The sequence below is a fragment of the Doryrhamphus excisus genome, linkage group LG4 (assembly GCF_037039965.1).
Source record: "Doryrhamphus excisus strain RoL-2023G ecotype Guam linkage group LG4, RoL_Dexc_Guam_v1.1, whole genome shotgun sequence".
Classification (NCBI taxonomy): Eukaryota; Metazoa; Chordata; class Actinopteri; order Syngnathiformes; family Syngnathidae; genus Doryrhamphus; species Doryrhamphus excisus.
Window position 1 is genome coordinate 20,420,325 of NC_136360.1, and position 24,661 is coordinate 20,444,985.

At 39.2% G+C, this 24,661-nt stretch overlaps 1 protein-coding gene and 1 long non-coding RNA gene across 2 annotated transcripts in view; one reads left to right on the forward strand and one right to left on the reverse strand.

The window, feature by feature from the left end:
- LOC144898373 (uncharacterized) overlaps positions 1 to 24,661 on the forward strand; it is a 205,986-nt gene that overhangs the window by 96,728 nt on the left and 84,597 nt on the right. The gene's annotated exons all lie outside the window — the stretch shown is intronic.
- fbn3 (fibrillin 3) overlaps positions 7,931 to 24,661 on the reverse strand; it is a 127,467-nt gene continuing 110,736 nt past the window's right edge. The window contains exons 52-65 of the mRNA XM_058073253.2: positions 24,353 to 24,478; positions 22,899 to 23,018; positions 22,690 to 22,812; positions 22,486 to 22,617; positions 19,520 to 19,645; positions 18,470 to 18,676; positions 14,397 to 14,522; positions 14,157 to 14,279; positions 12,746 to 12,862; positions 12,550 to 12,678; positions 12,358 to 12,477; positions 12,007 to 12,238; positions 9,971 to 10,124; positions 7,931 to 8,450 (exon numbers count right to left, since the gene is read on the reverse strand). Of these exons, the coding sequence (XP_057929236.2) occupies positions 8,076 to 8,450; positions 9,971 to 10,124; positions 12,007 to 12,238; positions 12,358 to 12,477; positions 12,550 to 12,678; positions 12,746 to 12,862; positions 14,157 to 14,279; positions 14,397 to 14,522; positions 18,470 to 18,676; positions 19,520 to 19,645; positions 22,486 to 22,617; positions 22,690 to 22,812; positions 22,899 to 23,018; positions 24,353 to 24,478 (2,210 nt within the window). The 3' untranslated portion in view covers positions 7,931 to 8,075. The remainder of the gene's footprint in view (positions 8,451 to 9,970; positions 10,125 to 12,006; positions 12,239 to 12,357; positions 12,478 to 12,549; positions 12,679 to 12,745; positions 12,863 to 14,156; positions 14,280 to 14,396; positions 14,523 to 18,469; positions 18,677 to 19,519; positions 19,646 to 22,485; positions 22,618 to 22,689; positions 22,813 to 22,898; positions 23,019 to 24,352; positions 24,479 to 24,661) is intronic.

Sequence of the window (24,661 nt, forward strand, 5' to 3'; positions counted from 1 at the left end):
AATATTAGGAGTTTATTCTCATTAACTTGCGATTTTATTTCTCGTCAGAAAACAACATTTTTCTTTTAATATTGTGACTTTATTCTCTTAAAATTATGGCTGGCTTTTTCATTTTTAATTTTTATTTTTAAGATTTTTTTTCTTGTAGTTAGGACTTTATTCCCATCATATTTTGACTTTATTTTTGGCTTTTGACATAAAATCAATTTCTGCTGGTGTTTTTTTTCAACTATTTAAGCTTTCATCATGTAAGTTTTTTTTTTAAATAATTATAACTTTATTCCCATAATATTTTGACTTTATTATTTTTTCCCATATGAAAACATCTTTCCTAATATTCCAATGTCATGCTACTAAAATGGCATGAATTTTCCTCACAATATCCTCACAACATTATTCTCATAAAATTCTGACTTTTTCTCAGTTTTTCTAAATATTTTAAGAGTTTTTTGCAGAAAATTACTGATAATATTCATGTTTTTGCTGTTGCGGTTTTAGTTCTCTTGTTAAATAACGCTGAAAATGGCCCCCGGGCCACACTTTGGACACCCCTGCTTTTGGAGACGCAACTACAAAGAGTCTGTACAAACCAGGAGGATCACAAAAAGCCAAAATAACAAAGCTACACAGCTGCCTTAATCTGACCTGCTCTTTTTGGGGGGTTTTGGGACCCCCAAAGTGGGGAATACTGTACGAGCTGGAGGTCGCACAGCACAGCTGATCACACACATCATCACTCCCAAAGTATTCATCACATGCAGTGATTTCAAGGCAGTGCTTTTCAAAGTGTGGAACACTGACCTCCCCTGCTCACTTTAATATCGAAATAAGGTCAGCTGGAGCCGAATCCCAGCTGACTTTGGGCGAGATGAGGGAAAAACCTTGGACTGTTTTTTGTGCGGCCAAAATGCCAACAATACCAACATACAGTAGAACCTCCAAAGTTCAACAAAGTTCAAAGAATCTGTTTGTTCACCAGCAATGAAACCCTGATGAATCAAAGAAGGTGATGTTTTACATGCTAAGGACCAGTTAACCACATTGTAGGCCACAACCAGTTAAATTCCTGGTTCTATGGTTATCGTTACACTTTCTCTCGTTGCCCTCAATGGCACCCTGCTGTGGTGGCATCTCAAAAAAACAGAAAAGAGCCACAAAAGAATGAACACAGTCCATGTAAAAGTCAAATGATCCTTGTCTAGTTTATCGTGGAAATGTACATCATTGAAATATAAGTGCCCCCCCCCATCCTGAAATTGCAGTGGAAAAAATTTGGACACCCCTGCCATATGCAAAGAAAAAATTATTACATTTTGCCAAGTTACCATCTATTAAATAATTTTTGTCATTTTTTTCTTTATGGTCTTATGGTCATGGTTTTTTTTTTTTTGTAAAACAATTTGTTAAAATATTACTTTTTCTTTGAATAGTTTAACTTTATCATTGTAATTTTTTTTCATTTCCACTGTTTGTTTTTTATACACCGCAAATTCAATCACGAGCTGTGAAAAAATTCCCAAAAAGCTTGTCAACCTGTTGGTCATTGCAAGAGGTCATCACTCAAACGTCTCAAAAGGCATTAAACTCATCACACAGCAACTTAACACATAAACATTATACCCCCGAAGTATACAAACATGTACCAAATACATGTGTACAGTTTGCCAAGGATTTCATTGGACGACAAGGGGCATAGATTGTCCATGGATGGTGCGGCAATGCTGCATTTGTCCACCAGAGGTAGCCAGAGGACACATGGCCCAAAGGGAGGCTGACGTCATTGCAGCACTTTATTGATGCAATATTTTGACGTTATTCTCATAACTTTCTCTGCAAACAAATGTAAAATCTTTATAGTTCATTTTGTTTGTTTTCATAATATTGCAACTTTAAAAAACTCTTTATTTAATACTTTAATTTTTTTTATAAATGATTTAAATGAATAAATTAAGTTATAAATAATTTACAAGTTATTTTTCCTCATAATATTACAAACTTATTTTCATAAAATCTTAATATTTTGACTTTATTCTTGTAAAAATACTGAGGATTTTATTTTTTTACATTTTTGTGTTAAATCACGTTTTTGGAAAGTGCTGCAACCCCCCCCACCCTTGTGTTCCACACTTTGAAAAGCGCTGATAAAGTTTACATTTGAACTCCATCCACAACATCAGAGCGTTCCCTCACGCTAGCTAACACACGCAAGCGAGTTTCCACGTCCGCAGAAGCCCCTTTAAGCGATCAAGGCCCGTCGGAAAGCATCCAAGATGAACGTGCTCATCAAGGACTGCGTTTGTGTTTCTTTGCAGATCCTTGAGTTGCACGGCAGCATCTGATGCTCTTTGAGGCCACGGCAGGTAGTTTGTGTCTCCTTGTGTTCTGTCTTTGTGTATCTATAACTCGAGAAGCCATACCGACCCTATGTATATACATTATATATACAGTATACAGTACAGCATATGCTAGATGTAATCTGCTACGACTGCTAGTGTAGTTTTTGGAATTGTTTTGCCTGCCACATGAAGCAAACGCAAGCGATGGCCAGGAAATATTGCTTTATTTTTCTATTCCTGACTCAAGTTTGGGAGTCTTCCTTTTGCTATCTTCCTGCTGTCAACTTTACCGGGCGGAATTTTTGACGTCGTCACGCACTTTGTCTCGCAGGGAAGCAAAGCCCGATTGCTTCGATTTGTCTTTCTGTTTTCTAACGCTGTCTTTTTCAGACTTTTTGGCTTTGGTTTTGATACACCGGGTGGCTGAAAAATAAAAGAATATACTGTATATGTCTTCTTTGTGCTGCTCTTTTGAACACCTACACGCAGTATATATGTGATATTTTTGTATGTATGCATGCGTCAACATGGATATTAATTTCACATAGCAACATAGAAAGGAACGCTAACCAAAAAGACAGCAGCTCCGATATGTAGCTTTACCTTTCGCCTAGTGGCCCGACGCATCGTGAGCGAGGGTGTGGTGGAACTAATCGCTAGCCGGTGTGGCGAGGTGTCACTACATCAGGAACGTAGTTCTTGGGCGTAACAATGTTAATAACAATGTCGCTGTAGCTTGGTTAATATGCAGCTCACATTATGAAAATGGCGTGATTTTGGTGCATTTTGGATTTTTTTCCAGATGTTTTTAGTTGTGTCCCATTGGCTTCCTCTTTTTAGCTGTTTGTCCGGTTTTTAGCTGTAAACCGGACAAACTCATCTGGTTGCATGGCTTTAAACTGCACAGCCCTACTTTGCATTCTACTTAATAAAAAATTAGTCTTATTTGTCTGCTATTTTACATATGAAGAGCTTGCAACCAAAAGGCGCTAAATCCATTTTGACTGATTTCGAGAAAATCAATGATTTTTAATTACGCACATATCAATCTATTTGGTCATCAAGTCTATATTGCAAATGAAAGAGCTATCAATATAGGTCATAAAAATGCATGCTATAAAAATCCTGCACACACCATGTATTTTATATAATTTTTTTTTATTATTTTTTTTTCGGATTTAGCGCCTTTTGGCTGAAATGATGGATTTAGCGCCTTTTGGCTGAAATAAATTTGAAGTCACCTTTAACTTCTTCAATGGCATTGTTGTAAAAGAATGTAAGGTGCTTTAATGTGCTATGCTAATAAAATAATTACAACACAGAAGCCATTCTCAACATACAATACAAAATAATTATTATTAATTAAATGAATAAAAATTTTATTAAAAGCAGTGCTCATATTTGACTGCACCATGAAGGTGACAGTGACAAAAATCATCTCATTACAAACTCTTTACATTGTATGTTTTTTAGTACAAGTAAAATAATGTTTCTCATGAAAGTTGGAGGTGTCAAGGTAGAGACATGCCTTTTATGGCGTAAAAAAAACTTCCATGTTACAGAATACTGTAAAAACACAATTTGTGTTCTCCTGAATTGCATAACATACTGTAACTATCATACGTGTACTTAATGTACACAAACAAAACAGGATGCGCACTGATACTGGCTTTCTGTATGTGCAGTGCCAATTGTATTCTTCTCTCTGATTGGTCAGATTATCAATAGATGGGAAACTTGGGCCAATCAGAATAAAGAATAAAGAAAGGGATTTAGCTCCTTTTGGTTGAAATCTGAAATGGAAATAGCGCCTTTTGGTTGAAAGCATAAATTTCATATCACTTTTTTTCATATTTTTAAAAATGATTTCAAGACCAAAATATGTGATTTGGATACACATGACAGAGGTCTATTGGAAAATTGGATTTAGCGCCTTTTGGTTGCAAGCTCTTCAAATAAAAATGCATTTAAAAAGACCCTAAACACCTCAACTTTAGATTTAGAGGCAGTGAAGACAAAATCTGGAAGCAAGACTTAAAAATATAACCCACAATACTTTATTGCAAATGACAAAAGGTTTACAATACAAGGTGAATGGTTCCCATTTTACACACCGTCTTTGCTTTTTGCACATAAATGAGGACGAGGATATGAAAAGTGTGATATTTGCAACTCCAGCTCATAAATGTGCTGCGTCATTTCCTTGAAGGACTCAAACGTCCACCTGCTTGTTGTCCGGCACATCATATTTCAGTGCAAGTGATGATGATGGCACTATTCAAGTTTGGCACTGAAATGTAAAAAAAATGCAGAAAAACGGACACGGTAAAGATACAAAGTGTTACAAAGCCTTCCAAGGTAGGAAGAAGACAAACTGGTTATGTGTGATAAACGTGGGCGAGAGGCTGCAGGACGGTGCGGCACCTTTTGCAAACAGTAAGAATCATCTTTGAGCACCAGAAGAATCCAAGCTGGAGGCCACGGAGGTTGCACTGATGCTTATTTGGTCTTCTACAGACAGTCTACACGTCCTTGTGATGGCTACGCCTTCCAGCCAACGCTCAGGATTGGTTTGGCCAAAAACCTCCACATTTCATTTCAAAATAAGACCATTTCCAGAAGCAAGATTGATAATATTGTTGTTTTTCAGCACTGAGACCATACAAAGTACAAACAAACACAACAAAAATAAAGCTTGGCACAAGTTGCGAACAAAAAAAGTCACTTTTTTTTGGTACAGCAGGCGGGATTGTTGAAATACTAGCACCTTTTTTTTCCTCCTTGGAGGAAATACCCAAGACATGAAAGCATGATAAAGCTGCTTGTTGCTGTGCTGCATACCTGTCAACAATGGCAGGAGAAAACAAAACCAAATGTCTCATGAAGCTCCACCAGCACCAGGGTGTGTTGGTGGGAAAACCCAGCAACCCTGGTATTTTATGGTTGCTTTTATTTTGAAGGCACGACTTTTCCAATGCATTATGCGATGTGAGGAACCATTTTTTTTAAAGGAAATTAAAACAGGGAAAAAACAAAAAAGTAGGGCAAACTACGCCAGTTCCCTGGTAAAAACGGGAGGGTTGACAGGTATGCTGTGCTGTAAACTCGGTCCTCATCCTGATGACACTTTTGCTGAAAGAAGTCAGAGAGTCAGGCCACTGAAGCTAACCCTCCAAAAACAGGATAAATACAAAAGGAACCTGATCCGACCTCTTTGTAAAACAAAAAACCTACAGTAAAATCCCTGCTCGTGGATGCTGAGGTTAGTTTTACCGTACTGATGAAATGCTGTTGCACTTTTTTAGCACCCATGTTTGTTTGCACGTCAGCATCGCGGCCGCGGTCCAAACGCTCCAAACACAGAAATCATCCAAAAGCAAAAACACACAAACACCATAAAGCACATTAAAATGAAAAACAGTAAACACAACCACCTGAAAAACCTGCATGAGAGTAATGCAGTTTCACAGAACAAAACAGGAGTGAGCCAGGCTACCAGGAAGTTAGCCAAATGTTAGCAAGGTTAACAGGAAGCATGGTTAGCATGGTTCCCAGATAGTTAGCCAGTATAGCAGGAAGTTAGCCATACTTTAACCAGGCTACCAGAAAGTTAGCCAGATTTCCAGGAAGTTATCACATTTACCAGGAAGTCAGCAAGTTTATCAGAAAGGTAGGCAGTATAGCAGGAAGTTAGCCACACTTCCAGGAAGCTATCACGTTTACCAGGAATTTAGCAAGTTTATCAGGAATACCAGATATTTAGCAAGGCGACAAAAGTTAGCATGCCAACCGAACCAGGAAGCAAGGCTGGCTACAGGAAGTCAGCAAGGAAGTGAGCCACACTACCACAAAGTTAGCCATGGTACAGGAAGTTAACAAGGTTACCAGGAAGTTAGCACCGCTACTGTAAAGTTAGTCAGGCTAACAGGAAGTAAGCCAGGGAACCAGGATGTTAACCAGGCTACAGGAAGTTAACAAGGTTACCAGGAAGTTAGCACTGCTACTGTAAAGTTAGTCAGGCTAACAGGAAGTAAGCCAAGGAACCAGGATGTTAACCAGGCTACAGGAAGTCAACAAGGTTACCAGGAAGTTAGCCAGGCTACTGGAAAATAGCAGGGCAACCAGAAAGTAACCCTAGGTACCAGGAAGTTAGCCAGGCTACAGGAAGTTGGGAGGGAAACCAAAAAGTAAGCCAGGTTACAGGAAGTTAGGAGGGCAACCAGGAGGTTAGGAGGGCAACCAGGAAGTTAGCCAGGCTACAGGAAGTTTGGAGGGCAACCAGGAAGTTAGCCAGGCTACAGGAAGTTTGGAGAGCAATCAGGAAGTTAGCCAGGCTACAGGAAGTTAGGAGGGCAACCAGGAAGTTAGCCAGACAACAGGAACTTAGGAGGGCAACCAGGAAGTTAGCTGAGCTACAGGAAGTTAGGAGGGCAACCAGGAAGTTAGGAGGGCTACCAGGAAGTAAGCCAGGCTACAGGAAGTTAGGAGGGCAACCAGGAAGTTAGCCAGGCTACAGGAAGTTTGGAGGGTAACCAGGAAGTTAGCCAGACTACAGGAAGTTTGGAGAGCAATCAGGAAGTTAGCCAGGCTACAGGAAGTTTGGAGGGTAACCAGGAAGTTAGCCAGACTACAGGAAGTTTGGAGAGCAATTAGGAAGTTAGCCAGGCTGCAGGAAGTTAGGAGGGCAACCAGGAAGTTAGCCAGACTACAGGAAGTTAGGAGGGCAACCAGGAAGTTAGCCAGGCTACAGGAAGTTAGGAGGGCAACCAGGAAGTTAGCCAGGCTACAGGAAGTTAGGAGGGCAACCAGGAAGTTAGCCAGGCTACAGGAAGTTAGGAGAGCAACCAGGAAGTTAGCCAGGCTACAGGAAGTTAGGAGGGCAACCAGGAAGTTAGCCAGACTACAGGAAGTTAGGAGGGCAACCAGGAAGTTAGCCAGGCTACAGGAAGTTAGGAGGGCAACCAGGAAGTTAGCCAGGCTACAGGAAGTTAGGAGGGCAACCAGGAAGTTAGCCAGGCTACAGGAAGTTAGGAGAGCAACCAGGAAGTTATCCATTGGATGATTTGTGTGTTTGTAGTGTTTGCTAGTGTGGGCGGCCGTAAGAATCACTGAGGTAAAAGCTAACATGCAAACGAGCACATTTGATGTAATATATATATATATATGTATATATATATATATATATATATATATATATATATATATATGATGCAAGTATGATGTAATATATAATTCCACGTCTGCTGCTGAGGAAACGGTGTAAAAGTGTTGCAGCCGTGTCCAACACCCAGCATTCATTCATTGATGTATTGATGGATGAGAAGGATGAGAAGGATGAGAAGAGAGGCCTCAGGTGAGTGATGAGGATCCGATGAGAACGTTTCAATGCTGGACTCCAAAGGCACGCAGGATGGCAACATTGGCAACAGAGCACTTTTTTCCTCATGTTTTTTTTTGGACTTGCTTTGCGTACAAAAGTGCTCGATGGACGTGTGTGCCGTTACGTCTTGTTTATGTTTTGGTCAGCGGTCCGAGCCGTTGGTGTGGCGGCAATGTGCTCCACAGGAGGTCTGCTCACAGGAAGGATGAAAACATGAACATATACAAACATAAAGTGGTGATGGAGATGGGCTGATGGACTCAGTCTTTGGTCGCCCTTGATGACGCTCTGCTGGCTACAAGGGCAGGTTAGCACTCAAATGGGGGTCAGTTCAGGGGGGAGTGGGGGAGAGGGTGCGCTCAGTGCAGGTGGATGTGGAGCTTGATGCGCAGGGCGTCCCCTATCTCCCCTTGTCGGTAGTCCATGTCGTGCTGCTCCTCCAGCTGGTGTCGTCTGCGGGGCCCGAACAGAGGCAGGCTGGCGATGTCCAGCCGGTAAGACCCGGCGGGTGGCGGCCTCTTGCCGAGCCGCAGCACGCTCTTTCCGTCGCGGCGCTCCAGCAGGCGGAAGTGTTCGTCGGCGTTGCCGTGGGTGATGACGTAGCGCACGTGGTGCTCCAGAGGCTGCAGGGCGGGGAGGAGCTCCAGAAGGGGCTCCTTGTTGAGGAGCGAGGCCAGGGAGACGTTCATGGGGATGGAGGCTTGGGTGTCCACGCTGGCCAGGCTCACCGCCTCCTGGAGTGCACACAAGTAAGGGGGGGCATCAAGTGGGGATCCAACATCTCTCAGAGCAGTCATTCCTTTTCTCACACATATCTTGTTCAGGGTCACAGTGGAGCTGGAGCCTATCCCAGCACGCTTAGGGTGACAGGCGGGGCCCCACATTGTCACAATTCAGCATTTGTGCAGACTTTTCATCAAAACATTACACTTGTATTTTCTGCAAATAATCACAATAATGTAACAACTCCACATGGACTATGCAGGTCTGTATAACCCACAAAGCATGCTGGGAAGCCCATGCTCACGCTTCCCCAACAGGGTAGTTATTCAGCATGCCTTGCAGGTTATGCATTTATAAAATATTATCACAGACCTCGAAAGGGGACCTAATATGCAATTTTTTTTCCTTTGTATTGAGTTGTTGACTCTTATAGAGCAGCTACACACAATAACCAGCACAGAAAGCCTTCTAGTTCTTCCAGAATCTGCACCTATTCAGCTGCATTTCTTTGGATTTCGTGGTTTCCGCGAAAAGGGTCTGTTTTAATGCATTCCACCCACGGTATGCCTCCAGGCACGCCCACTCTGCTGTGGTTGGTTTCACTGCCAAGTGCATAGAAAGAGTTCAGCTTTGCTGCGCAAACTGTGTTTTTGGGACTACCAGTGTGTAAAAAACTCGAGTAGAGCCACTAATTGTGGTGGGAAAAGGCTATTAGCAACCCCTCTCCGTGTATGCACACTCTATAATGCTACACAGACATGCTACTGCTTGTCCTGCTGACTGTTCCACACCACCAAGTAGCGTTGGAAAGGCGTAGTTTTGTAGGCTAGTCCAGGTGCATAGTGGCCCATGTTCACTAAACAGTCCAGTGGGAAATGCCCTTGACAGACGAAAATGCATTTCTTTTGCTGGTAGGGAATCAGGAACTCCAATGGTGGCATCTTCGGGAATTGGAAACAGATATGGCTTTCCCTTTGGAGGCATTGCTAGCAGGTAAAGAGCAAAGAAGCGCTTGGGGGAGGGCAGAGAGTTTACATATATATATAAGGAAGTCTGCCCTTCTGTGACATCACAAAGGAACAGTTTTACCACGCCTTTTCAAACCGTGCGTTTTGAGCCATCCCGCTCTTCTTTCAGGGCTCACTTCCAAATATACAACATTTCCAAATTAACAACATTAACATTCTAACTACATTTATAGATCAGAAAAGTGGAAAGAGCATCATCGGTCCTCTTTGAAGAAGTTTTCCCAGTTCTCCCTCAGCCAACTTGAATTTATTAGGGTTGCAGGACAATCATTGGACCCATAATTATGAGGGAATCATGATGTCATACCGATAAATCTGATAAAAAAAATTTTAAATGCTCGAATGAGGCAAGACAACCAGTAATGTGCAAGTGAGCAAATCAAGAAAAAAAATCCAATATGACAAACAAACATAACAAAGAATAAAGTTTTAATTTTTATGTCGCCATTCCTAACACGCACACTTTGGACTGTTGGCGTGGCGGCAAATCGTGACCAACTTACCTGCTCCAGCCGGTTTTCATCAGTGTTGCGTTTGTGTCGCCCGTTCTTTCCTCCGTTGATCTTACACTCGTAGCACGCCTCAGGAGACAGGCTATCGTCGTCCTCACCGTCCACGCCAAACTGGCCCGGGAAGCCTGAGCCCGATAAGCAATGGCTACACACACACACAGATAATACAACACATAAAAAAACAGTACAGTAATCCTCGGTTTATGGTGGTTAATCAGTTCCAGACCCGACATCACCAAGTAGCATTCTTGATTTATAAATGGAATATTTTGGTAGTTAGAGCACAACATTTTTTTTTTTACCACCTTCTAAATATGCTTTTGAACATTATTAGAGCCCTCTATACATGAAATAGCACCCCTATAGTCACTTTTACACTCTGTTATCCAATATAGCAGACATTGTGTGTTGCTATTAATGTGTTCCGGTGCTAGCGGAGGTGAGTGGGGGTCGGACAGGAAGTGAGGCCAGGGGTTGAGAGTTGAATAGTAGCCTGTGTAAGGGAATTTTTTGCTGTGTTGTGACTTTTGAATGCTACATGAAATACCTATTGTTCCGGTGATCAAGTCCGCTGCTTGTGTGTCTAATCCACCATTACAGTAACATTACTGACACCTAGTGGCCAGTGTACAATACCACATACCTTTTTATTATTTTTTTTTTTTAATTTTATTACCGTCAACCAACCATACCAACAGGAAACAGGTCAAATGTGTCAAAGAAAAAAAGAAGAGAGGGGAAAAAAAAGTGGTATACAATAATAGTACAGAGTCACATAATTGTGCAATATTGGTGAGAGAAAGAGAAAAAAAAGAAAAAAAACATGTATAGATATAATAAGAAAGAGTAAATTAAGTTGCGTTAAGTTAAACAAAAAAATACAAAAATTACAAAAATACTACATACTATCATCACAGTGTTTTTCAATGTGTCTTCTGAACACCTTATACAGTAAAGTCTCGTTATATCGATATTGTCGGTAGTCGAAAAAAATATCGATATACTCGGACTGTCGATATATCCGATCCTGCGCCGAACTGCATTAAAAGTGGGCAATAATGCACTCGACATTGTTCTATAGTATAGAACAATGTCTTATTGTTCCACATAGCCCCACATAGCTGGCCAAACACATGCCTGCAACAGAAGAACCAACGAACGCCAGCATGTACATATGAAAAACAGTGATTATTGCAAGCGATAAAAAGATATCTGAATACAACACAATTAAATACATGTATTTGTACGCTTGTGTCTTCGTTGGAATAGGTGTGTATGCTATGTCAGTTGGTTCTTCTGTTGCAGGCATGTGTTTGGCCAGCTGTGTGGGGCGGGTTGAGCATGACCTGTGAACCAGGAAGTGCGGGAATCGGTGTGTGTGCTGCGCTCTGGTGGTGGAAGTGTGAAAAATAAAGTTGACTGGAAGCAGCCGTTCGCCGTGTTCTTTTTTGGTATTGAAATCCTTAAGCAAAGATTGATTTAAGCTGCTTTTGTATCGATATAAGCAGACCAAATTGGCTGGCGGGAGATGAAAAGGGCATCGTAGTAACCGGATTATCATAATAACCGGGTATCGTACTAACGGAGCTAATTATATCATAAAAGACTAGAAATTTGCCGGGAAATGAAAATAGTATAGTATTAAGCAGTAATTCGATATAACTGATATCGATATAACGAGACTTTACTGTATTTGTGTTGTACTTCATTTGGCCATTTTTATGTTTGGAAATGCATCTTTTATCCAAAAAAGGCCAGAATAAATGTGCTTAAATATGTATTTTTTTTATATTTTTTTTACTAATGGGCTGTATTCAACCACGAAACAGCTGCCAAACCTGAGTATTTAATCAGGGATTTGACATTTATGTAGTTTTCCTATATGGCAGCTGACTTCTTCTTACACTTGTATGGCAGTTAGGAATGTCGATTTTGTCCGCTTGAATAAAGTAAATAGCTTGGAGAGAGAATCGTGGACACTTTCGGAGCGTCCGCTTTCAATTTCTGCATTCAGTTTTTCCACTCACCCCTGACCGGCCCGGTAGAATCCCCCAGGACATCCACACAGGTATCCTCCATCTGTGTTGGAGCAGCCGTAGATGCAGGGGTTGCTGCCCTGCGAGCACTCGTTCACATCCTGGCAGCCGCCGGCAGACTGCTCAAAGTCGAAGCCGGACGGACACACGCACTTGTAGCTGCCCAGGGTGTTGTAGCAGGAGGCGGAGCCACACATGGAGCCTGACTGGCACTCGTTTTCATCTGAATGCACCGGTAAGAATCGTGTTAGCAGATGACATTTGGGATACATCTTAGAAATGACACTAAAAAAGTAGTCAGTGTGCAGCTTGTATGATTTTAAGTGTAATAACGTGACTGACCCACACACTGGTTCCACTGGTAGTGCTGCACGTAGCCTTGAGGACAGCCGCAGCGGTATCCGCCCAGCATGTTCTGGCAGCCATGTTGACAGCGGTGGTTACTGCTGCACTCGTCCACATCTGACAACCACAGCGTCCGTGTTGTTATGGGACCAACCTACGCCCCCCTCCCTAAATTAAAGGTTTACTCACCCTCACACTCCAGACCGGTGGTGTCCAAGGAGAAGCCTTTGGAGCACTCGCAGTTGAAGCTACCCGGCGTGTTGACGCAAGCGGCCTGTGCGCCGCACACGCTGCTCTGAGCCGTGCACTCGTTGTTGTCTGGGAAAGGACAGGACGTGTTTACAGTTCAATTGTCCTGAGGTTGTTTTGGTTGAGAAGGTTTTACCGATGCAGGCGGTTTGATGCTGCGTGAATCCAGGTGGACACTTGCAGGTGAAGCCCCCAATGGTGTTGACGCAAAGGAACTGGCAGTTGTGCTGCTTGGTTGAACATTCATCCAGATCTTAGCAGCAGAGGAGAAGAAACACAACACGCTCAGACACGGAGCAAAGACCTCCGCCAAGGCTTAGCATCAAGTTGCACACAGATGATCAGAAAATTCATTTAGAATTAACATTGAAAGCACTATGTATGCCATGTTCAAAAGAAAAACAAAGAATAAGTCATCCAATTACAAGAATAATGACAAAAACTAAAATATGTAAAAAAATAAATACGTAAGGAAAAAAATGTAATAATTGCTAAAATAAGTAATAAATATATAAATAAGAGAAACAAATAGTTTTTACATGTTGGTGACATTTTGTTGCATTGTTTCACGGATCTTTTATACCCAGTGGTCCTTGAACTCACCATAGTTGTGTGCTTATAATTCTAGGTGAACATGTCATAATTACCAGATAAGTTACAAGGAAAAAAAAGTTATAATTTTTGGCAAATAAGGTGATATTTACTAAAATAAAGTAAAAACGTTACAAGAAAAAACAATATATAATTTTAGGCGAAAAATGTCATAAATACCAGATAAGTTACAAGGAAAAAAAAGTTATAAATTTGGGCAAATATCGTAACATTTACGAAAAAAAAGGTAAAAAATATTACAAGAGAAAAATATATATATAATTTTAGGTGAAAAATGTCATAAATACCAGAATAAGTTACAAATATTACAAGGGGAAAAAAAGGTAATTTCATAACAATTATGTCATAATATTACTATATCTACATATATCTATCTTTCCATATGTTTAAAATTAATATAGTCTCTATAGAAGTCTCTATATATGATAAATTCAAGAATTTTTGATGAATAATGCCATAAATATCATAATTACTAGAATAAGTTCCAAATATTACCAAATAAGGGAAAAAAGGTGATACAGTAAATACAATAAAATAAGGGTAGACATCTTAGAAGAGAACAAAAACATACAACTGTAGATAAATAAGGTCATAATTCCCAGACTTATGCTACAAATATTATACACGAAAAAAGTAAAACTTCATAAGAACATCATAATATTACACTCGGAGAGGGCAGACCTCCACCTAGCGCCGTAATCCCCCCGTAATAAAAATCCTACATTTTTCGTATCAGTCTTTGATACTTTGTAGACCCTGTTGGAATCTTGTCCTGCATTTTTTAACTATTATTAGCTATATTATAATTAACTATATTCCCATAAATTGGACTGAATGAATGAATGACAACATTCTAGGATAAAAATCATGCAGTATACAGTAGCTGTGAACAGGATGTCGTGTATGATATAAAAAGAGAAATAAAATGTTGCTACCTTTGCAGGTCTTTCCGTCAGGCTGCAGGCTGTACCCTCGAGGACAGGAGCAGAGGTAGCTTCCCTCCGTGTTCTTACACAGGAAGTTACACGGCTTGGGCGACAGCGTGCACTCATCCAAGTCTGAAAACACGTTAACACGGACGAGGAATTAAACGTTTCTTGCAAAACCGACGGCACCGCTGTGATGCTGAAAAGCTTCGCTAAATATGCTGATGACGACGTGTTGGTCATCCTTACCAACACAGGAAGTAGCGGTGAAGTCTGTCTTGTATCCGATGTTGCAGTGGCAGCGGAAGGATCCGATGGTGTTGATACACTGACCGTTCCGACACAGGTCTGGAATCACCTGACACTCGTTGATATCTGTATGGAAAAAGACACGGCATTCACCCCTCATTAGCATAGTGATATTTATACATTCATCTTCCATGTCTTCACTTATTTGACTTTTTAGGGCCTGAGGACCGACCAGTATATGATTACTAGTGTATGTCATCTGAGACTGTTCTTGCATTTTTGAGGGTCTTAACACACGTAAAAGATCACCAAAATCTGAAAGGTTTGAAAAAGAAGATGTATAGGATTAAATAAACTCCTTCTACTTCCTACTACTTTTCAGATGAATTGTGTTTGTGTAATTAGGTCATGTTCCGGAAAGGAACGTCTGAAATGTCTGAAACGTCCAAGCTTCTACTCATTCCTGACATCTTGTCAAGCCTAATTACAATAGCACAAAACGTCATAACGCGAAACGTAATAACAAGAAATGTCATAAGATGCGCGTAACATGATGAAGCCTCATACCATAAACATGAAATGTCACAACAAGAGATGTCAACACGAAATGTCATAACACAAAAATGTCTTAACATGAAATGTCATAACACGAGATGTCATAATACGAAATGTCATAACACAAAAATGTCTTAACATGAAATGTCATAACATGAACGTAACATGATGAAACATCATCCTATAAACATGAAATGTCATGACATGAACGTCATCACGCGAAACGTCATAACACGATAATGTCTTAACATGGAATGTCATTAGATGAACGTAACATGATGAAACATCATCCTATAAACATGAAATGTCATGACATGAAACGTCATAACGCAAAGCGTCATAACACGAAAATGTCTTAACATGAAATGTCATTAGATGAACGTAACATGATGAAACGTCATACTATAAACATGAAATGTCATAACATAAAATATCATAACGCGAAACGTCACAACACAAATGTCTTAACATAAAATGTCATAAAACGAGATGTCATAATACGAAATGTCATAACACAAAAATGTCTTGACATGAAATGTCATAACATGAACGTAACATGATGAAATGTCATGACATGAAACGTCATAACGCAAAACGTCATAAAACGATAATGTCTTAACATGAAATGTCATTAGATGAACGTAACATGATGAAACGTCACACTATAAACTTGAAATGTCATAACATAAAATATCATAACGTGAAACGTCATAACACGAAACGTCCTAACACAAAATGTCTTAACATGAAATGTCATAAAACGAAATGTCTTAACATGAAATGTCATAACATGAACGTAACATGATGAAACGTCATACTATAAACATGAAATGTCATGACATGAACGTCATAACACGAAAATGTCTTAACATGAAATGTCATTAGACGAATGTAACGTGATGAAACGTTATACTATAAACATGAAATGTCACAACATGAACGTGACATGATGAAACATCATACGATAAACATGAAATGTCATAACATGAAATATCATAATGCGAAACGTCATAACACGAAACGTCATAACACAAAATGTCTTAACATGAAATGTCATAACATAAAATATAACGTGAAACGTCATAACATGAAACATCATAACACAAAATGTCTTAACATGAAATGTCATAAAACGAGATGTCATAATACAAAATGTCTTAACATGAAATGTCATAAAACGAGATGTCATAATACGAAATGTCATAACACCAAAATGTCATAACATGAACGTAACATGATGAAACGTCATACTATAAACATGAAATGTCATGACATGAAACGTCATAACGCAAAACGTCATAACAAGAAAATGTCTTAACATGAAATGTCATTAGATGAACATAACGTGATGAAACGTTATACTATAAACATGAAATGTCACAACATGAACGTGACATGATGAAACATCATACTATAAACACAAAATGTCATAACATGAAATATCATAATGCGAAACGTCATAACACGAAACGTCATAATACAAAATGTCTTAACATGAAATGTCATAACATGAACGTAACATGATGAAACGTCATACTATAAACATGAAATGTCATAACATAAAATATAACGTGAAACGTCATAACACGAAACATCATAACACAAAATGTCTTAACATGAAATGTCATAAAACGAGATGTCATAATACGAAATGTCTTAACATGAAATGTCATAAAACGAGATGTCATAATACGAAATGTCATAACACCAAAACGTCATAACATGAACGTAACATGATGAAACGTCATCCTATAAACATGAAATCTCATGACATGAAACGTCATAATGCAAAACGTCATAACACGAAAATGTCTTAACATGAAATGTCATTAGATGAACGTAACGTGATGAAACGTTATACTATAAACATGAAATGTCATAACATGAATGTGACATGATGAAACATCATACGATAAACATGAAATGTCATAACATAAAATATCATAATGCGAAACGTCATAACACGAAACGTCATAACACAAAATGTCTTAACATGAAATGTCATAACATGAACGTAACATGATGAAACGTCATACTATAAACATGAAATGTCATAACATAAAATGTCATAACGCGAAACGTCATAACACGAAACATCATAACACAAAATGTCTTAACATGAAATGTCATAAAACGAGATGTCATAATACGAAATGTCATAACACAAAAATGTCTTAACATGAAATGTCATAACATGAACGTAACATGATGAAACGTCATCCTATAAACGTGAAATATCATGACATGAAACGTCATAACGCAAAACGTCATAACACGAAAATGTCTTAACATGAAATGTCATTAGATGAACGTAACATGATGAAACGTCACACTATAAACTTGAAATGTCATAACATAAAATATCATAACGTGAAACGTCATAACACGAAACGTCCTAACACAAAATGTCTTAACATGAAATGTCATAAAACGAGATGTCATAATACGAAATGTCATAACACCAAAATGTCATAACATGAACGTAACATGATGAAACGTCATACTATAAACATGAAATGTCATGACATGAAACGTCATAACGCAAAACGTCATAACACGAAAATGTCTTAACATGAAATGTCATTAGATGAACGTAACATGATGAAATGTCATACTATAAACATGAAATGTCACAACATGAATGTGACATGATGAAACATTATACTATAAACATGACATGTCATAACATGAGATATCATAATGCGAAACGTCATAACACGAAACATCATAACACGAAACGTCATAACACAAAATGTCTTAACATGAAATGTCCTAACATGAACGTAACATGATGAAACGTAATACCATAAACACGAAAATGTCGTAACATGAAATGTCATAACATGAAATGTCATAACATGAAATGTCATAACACGAAATGTAATACCATAAACATGAAACGTCATAACATGAGACGTCGTCACACAAAATGTCTTAACATGAAATGTCATAACAAAAACGTAACATGAAACCTAATACCATAAACATGAAATGTCATAACACGAGACGTCATAACATGAAACGTCATAATGTGAAACATCATAACACGAAACATCATAATATGAAAATGTCTTAACATGAAATGTCAACATGAAAGTTACATGATAAAATGTTATACCATGAAACATCTTAACGTGAAATGTCATAATAAAAAACATCATAACATGAAACTCACTGACTTAAAAAAAAAATTGCCCATGCCACCAGTTTCATAGAACATCACCACATTTCTTGGTGACATCAAGTGGCCACCCAGTGGCAACAGGAAATGGAATGTTCATGCCCTCCGACTCACATGAACCCTAAGTTGTGTAGACCCGAGGGCCCTTTTAATGCTGTTTGCAGCTTTAATTTGATCTATTAATCTATTTAATTGTTTTTACTTGTATTTTTTTATCTTTTATTTTCTTTTTGTTGCAGGATTAAATAAAAACTACTTTTGGAATTGTCTATGTGTAATTATGTGATGTTCCCGAATGTAACTTATGCATGCCTGAAACCTCTGAGGTTCTACTCACCCCTTCCATCTGTGGTGTACCCGGGTCCAAGAGGACACATCTTCTTGTACTGGACGGTGCCAGGAAGAGGACAGAGCTCACACTGCGAGCCCCAGCCTCGACCCGTATTGCAGCAGCACTCGGACTTGGTCACGCTGTTCCTGTTGGTGGACGACTGCTGGCACATCGTCTGGAGGGCCTCCATGTAACAGAAGCCTTTGCGGTTGTCTGCGAAAAGGCAAAATGTTTATTTGTGGATTTCAACGTAAGTTCAGGAGGTCCTCTGTTTGTGTACAAGTTTTCGTTGTAAGTCCAATTTTTGTTGAATTACCACCACAAGTGGTAAGGTGAGGTAAGGTAAAGACGAGAGGTGTGTACACCCTGGAATGGTCGCCAGCCAATTAAAATTTTTTGGAATTTTTAAAATATTTTTGTATTTCATATGTATATTTAAATATACAGTATATTATTTTACATATTATTAGAATGAATATATTTTTATTTTGAATATAACTTTTCACTGTCACTTTCCTTTTCTTTGACGCATTTACGCTCGGGAGACGTCATGAAGGTTAAAGTTCGAAAGTTGACAAAAAGACCAACTAGCAACATGCTAGCATCACGTATTCTTCCATTGCAGACACACAACTATAATAATTTAATATAATAATTTATGGGAGTGCGTTGTAACGTTGAAATGTCATAAGACCAAATGTCATAAGACCAAAGTCATAACATGAAATGTCAGACGACGAAACATCATACCATAAAACTTCAATACACAAAATGCAACAATGTGAAACATCATAATATGAAACATAATAACATGAAACGTCATATCACGAAACATCATACCAAATGTCATAAGAAACGTCACAACACAAAACGTTTTATAACATGAACCGTCATTATACAAAACGTCATAACTGGAAAAGTCATAAAATGAAATGTCATAACTTGAAATACCGTACCATTAAACAGCATAACACATGAAATGCGGTAACCCTAAACGTTGCATTAGAAATAGAAAGCCCCTGAACACAACATCAACGATGACCGCAAGTGTCATACCAATGCACTCTGTTCCGGTGGAGCTGGGTTCAAAGCCGTCGTTGCAGTCGCAGCGGTAGCTTCCCACCGTGTTGACGCAACGTCCGTTCTTGCAAATGCCAGGCTTGGCTCTGCATTCGTTCAGGTCTGCACACATGAACACAGAGGGGCGTGCATGAGGCAGATACGTGCAAATAAGCAACATGCAGTATGCAGTAATATCTTTAGGGTCTATAGCTAAGGCTTCTTCAAAAAGGGTCATTTTTAATGGGGGTTGAGTATCATACTAAAAGCTATTTTATTGATCACCTAATTTCTAGATAAAAGGCCTTTTAATTCATGCTGTAATAAATGTCTTGTTTTTATCACTAGCGTATATGGATATGTCCATGTTATTCCAACACATCGTTTTATGCTGTGTTTACATTTTGTTTTACAACTTCTGAACCGGCAGCTTTGGTGTCATCTTACACAATGTATCTCAAATAGTAAAAAGTCTTTGTCGAGCACCCGTGAGCCATTGAAACTCCAGTCTTTGTCAACACTTGAGACATTGAAAGTCGAGTCATTGTCGAACACCTGTGTGTCAGTGAAACTCCAGTCTTTGTCAACCTGGGAATCATTGAAAGTCAAGTCTTTGCCAAGCCCCTGTGTGTCAGTGAAACACAAGACTTCATCAACCTGTGAGTCACTGAAAGTTGAGTCATTGTCGAACACCTGTGTGTCAGTGAAACTCCAGTCTTCGTCAACCTGGGAGTCATTGAAAGTCGAGTCATTGTCGAACACCTGTGTGTCTGTGAAACTCCAGTATTTGTCGATCTGGGAGTCATTGAAAGTCGAGTATTTGTCGAACACCTGTGTGTCAGTGAAACTCCAGTCTTCGTCAACCCTTGAGCCATTGAAAGTCGAGTCATTGTTGAACACCTGTGTGTCAGTGAAACTCCAGTATTTGTCAACGTGGGAGTCATTGAAAGTCAAATCTTTGCCAAGCCCCTGAAACTCCAGTATTTGTCAACCTGGGAGTCACTGAAAGTTGAGTCATTGTCGAACACCTGTGTGTCAGTGAAACTCCAGTCTTCATCAACCTGTGAGTCCCTGAAAGTTGAGTCATTGTCGAACACCTGTGTGTCAGTTAAACTCCAGTCTTCGTCAACCTGGGAGTCATTGAAAGTCAACTATTTGTCAAACACCTGTGTGTCAGAGAAACTGCAGTCTTTGTCAACCCGGGAGTCATTGAAAGTTGAGGCCTTGTCGAGCATCCGGGTGTCAATGAAACTCGAGTCTCGATCAACCTGAGTCATTGAAAGTCAAGTCTTTGCCAAGCCCCTGTGTGTCAGTGAAACACAAGACTTCATCAACCTGTGAGTCACTGAAAGTTGAGTCATTGTCGAACACCTGTGTGTCAGTGAAACTCCAGTCTTCGTCAACCTGGGAGTCATTGAAAGTCGGGTATTTGTTGAACACCTGTGTGTCAGTGAAACTCCAGTATTTGTCAACCTGGGAGTCATTGAAAGTCAAATCTTGGCCAAGCCCCTGAAACTCCAGTATTTGTCGACCTGGGAGTCACTGAAAGTTGAGTCATTGTCGAACACCTGTGTGTCAGAGAAACTCCAGTCTTCGTTAACCTGGGAGTCAGTGAAAGTCGAGTATTTGTCGAACACCTGTGTGTCAGTGAAACTCCAGTATTTGTCGATCTGGGAGTCATTGAAAGTCGAGTATTTGTCGAACACCTGTGTGTCAGTGAAACTCCAGTCTTCGTCAACCCTTGAGACATTGAAAGTCGAGTCATTGTTGAACCCCTGTGTGTCAGTGAAACTCCAGTATTTGTCAACCTGGGAGTCATTGAAAGTCAAATCTTTGCCAAGCCCCTGAAACTCCAGTATTTGTCGACCTGGGAGTCACTGAAAGTTGAGTCATTGTCGAACACCTGTGTGTCAGTGAAATTCCAGTCTTCATCAACCTGTGAGTCACTGAAAGTTGAGTCATTGTCGAACACCTGTGTGTCAGTTAAACTCCAGTCTTCGTCAACCTGGGAGTCATTGAAAGTCGAGTATTTGTCAAACACCTGTGTGTCAGTGAAACTCCAGTATTTGTCAACCTGGGAGTCATTGAAAGTCAAATCCCTGCCAAGCCCCTGTGTGTCAGTAAAACACAAGACTTCATCAACCTGTGAGTCACTGAAAGTTGAGTCATTGTCGAACACCTGTGTGTCAGTGAAACTCCAGTCTTCGTCAACCTGGGAGTCACTGAAAGTCGAGTATTTGTTGAGCACCTGTCTGTCAGTTAAACCCCAGTCTTCGTCAACCTGGGAGTCATTGAAAGTCGAGTATTTGTTAAACAACTGTGAGTCAGTGAAACTGCAGTCTTTGTCAACCTGAGAGTCATTGAAAGTCGAAGCCTTGTCGAGCATCCGGGTGTCAAAGAAACTCGAGTCTCGGTCAACCTGATTCATTGAAAGTCAAGTTTTTGCCAAGCTCCCGTGTGTCAGTAAAACACAAGACTTCATCAACCTGTGAGTCACTGAAAGTTGAGTATTTGTCAAACACCTGTGTGTCAGAGAAACTGCAGTCTTTGTCAACCTGGGAGTCATTGAAAGTTGAGGCCTTGTCGACCATCCGGGTGTCAATGAAACTCGAGTCTCGATCAACCTGAGTCATTGAAAGTCAAGTCTTTGCGAAGCCCCTGTGTGTCAGTGAAACACAAGACTTCATCAACCTGTGAGTCACTGAAAGTTGAGTCATTGTCGAACACCTGTGTGTCAGTGAAACTCCAGTCTTCGTCAACCTGGGAGTCACTAAAAGTCGAGTATTTGTTTAACACCTGTGTGTCAGTGAAACTCCAGTCTTCGTCAACCTGGGAGTCATTGAAAGTCGAGGCCTTGTCGAGCATCCGGGTGTCAATGAAACTCGAGTTTTGGTCAACCTGAGTCATTGAAAGAGACATATAATACAGGAGATAATATGAATATTCTGAATAAAAATACATACCCATACATCCCTCTCCATCGGGGCGGCGCTGCATGCCCGGGGGGCAAATACACATGAAGGTCCCGATCAGGTTCTTACAGGTCATACCCTTGGAGTCACAGTCATCCAGACCCTCGGAACACTCATCCTGGTCTAAGGGGGATAGTAAAGTTCATGAGCCAATAGAAGCGTCTTCCATATTCCATATTTCATATGTCTCCTCACCTCGACACATGCGCTGGTCGTCTCGCAGCACGTAGCCGGCGGGGCACATGCACTCATAGGAGCCGAAGGTGTTGACGCAGCGGAAGGCGCACAGCAGAGGATTCTTGGAGCACTCGTTGACGTCTGCAGTCGGTAAAAACAGAAAGTCTGGTGTGATTTCAGTCCTAAAGAAAAGTGCAGTGTTGTGCTGCGGGTGCGCGATGGATGACCTTCACAGGTCATCATGGGTCCGGGTTCAAAGCCTTCCTGGCACAAACACTCGAAGCCCCCGACTACATTGGTGCAGGTTCCGTTTCCACACGGGTTTCCGATAGAGCACTCGTCAGTGTCTGTGGACAGAATTCTACATGTGTTACTTTGCATGGAAAACATATTTGCTGACTACAAAAACATATTAAAGCAATCAAACGTCAGAATGAAATCTAATAACATATTACAATATGCTAGCATCGTGATTGATTTACATATCATGGGAAAAAATATGCATAATTTATTAACAATTTCTAGTTATAGTCATAAAGCTAAAAAGGTACAAATATATATCATGTAGTAAAATCTTGGGTTGAAATATTGCATTTTCTAGTAAAAAAAAATGACTACTATAGTTTGTATGCTATTCATTATATTCAGTGCTTTATTGTCACATTCATTTTCTGTGACAACAATATTAGTGACTAAAATACTTTCTTTCCTTTTCTTTCAAATTTTTTCCAGATACCGCGACTAATATTTCTAAAAATAAATTGTCTGTAAATAATACAAAAATATGCTTCCAACAATATTTTAACATTTATTCTTGTAATGTGATTTTCATTTTTTTCCATTTACTGTATAGTACGTATTTATATTTTCATGCATAATTTCAATTATTATTATTGTTATTTGAAATTACATGTTATTATTTTACAGAATTTTTCATGTATTATTTATTAATAACAATAGAAAATTAATATTACTATTACCATCTGTAAAAATAAATAATTAAATAATATTAAAAATAATAATTAAATTATAAATAATTCAATAAAACTCATAAGATGCTCATTATTTAATATGTATTTTTGTTGTTTTTATGTACTGTATTTGTATTATGTATTATTTTATAATCATACACAGTAATAGTAAACATATTATTCGCTATAAATATTATCCTTCTAAATATTTATTTTTTCTTCTTCTATGAATAATAATACATTCATACATACATTCATAAAATGATTATTTAATATTTAATTTTTCACCATATTTTTTGCTGTTCATAATTTACTGTATATGGTAGTATTATTATAAAATACTTTTGAATGAAGTATAAACACAAAACGAGACACTGATGAGACGATACACGCCATTGTTTCTACAAGACAAGACAGGATTTGAACATTACTTTTAAGAAAAGATAAAAATTTAAAAAGTATAAAAAAATATGACAATATACAACATATTAATTCAATTTCTACTATGTTACATTTTTCTGTACTCTGTGTGTATAATAGAAACCCCGCCTCCACCCACCGAGACAAAGCGATTGTATGACAAAATGATACAGTTCATTTTTATTTATCGTGTGATGAATTCTTTTATTATCCTCCCAGGCCTGGTGACCACAAGACATTTTTTTCCGTTTTAATCTTGCAAGATAATGTTAATGTTGAAAATATCCTACCAATACAGTTAACTCCAGTGTAGTCCAAGTTGTATCCAAAGGGGCATTCGCAGCGGAAGGAGCCATCAGTGTTGATGCAGATCCCATTCTGGCAGATGCCGGGGTTATCCAGACACTCGTTCATATCTGCGGGACATGGAAACGGGATGTTTGTAGGGTTCAGGCCTTTATTTGGAACATTTATTGTCAGAGTTGTAGAAGGGACGAAACAACATTTGGGGAGATTTTATGACCTGGCAAACAATTAAATTGTATTTTTAACCAAAAAAAAAAAACATAATGAATGAAATTTAATAAAAAAAAAAAAAG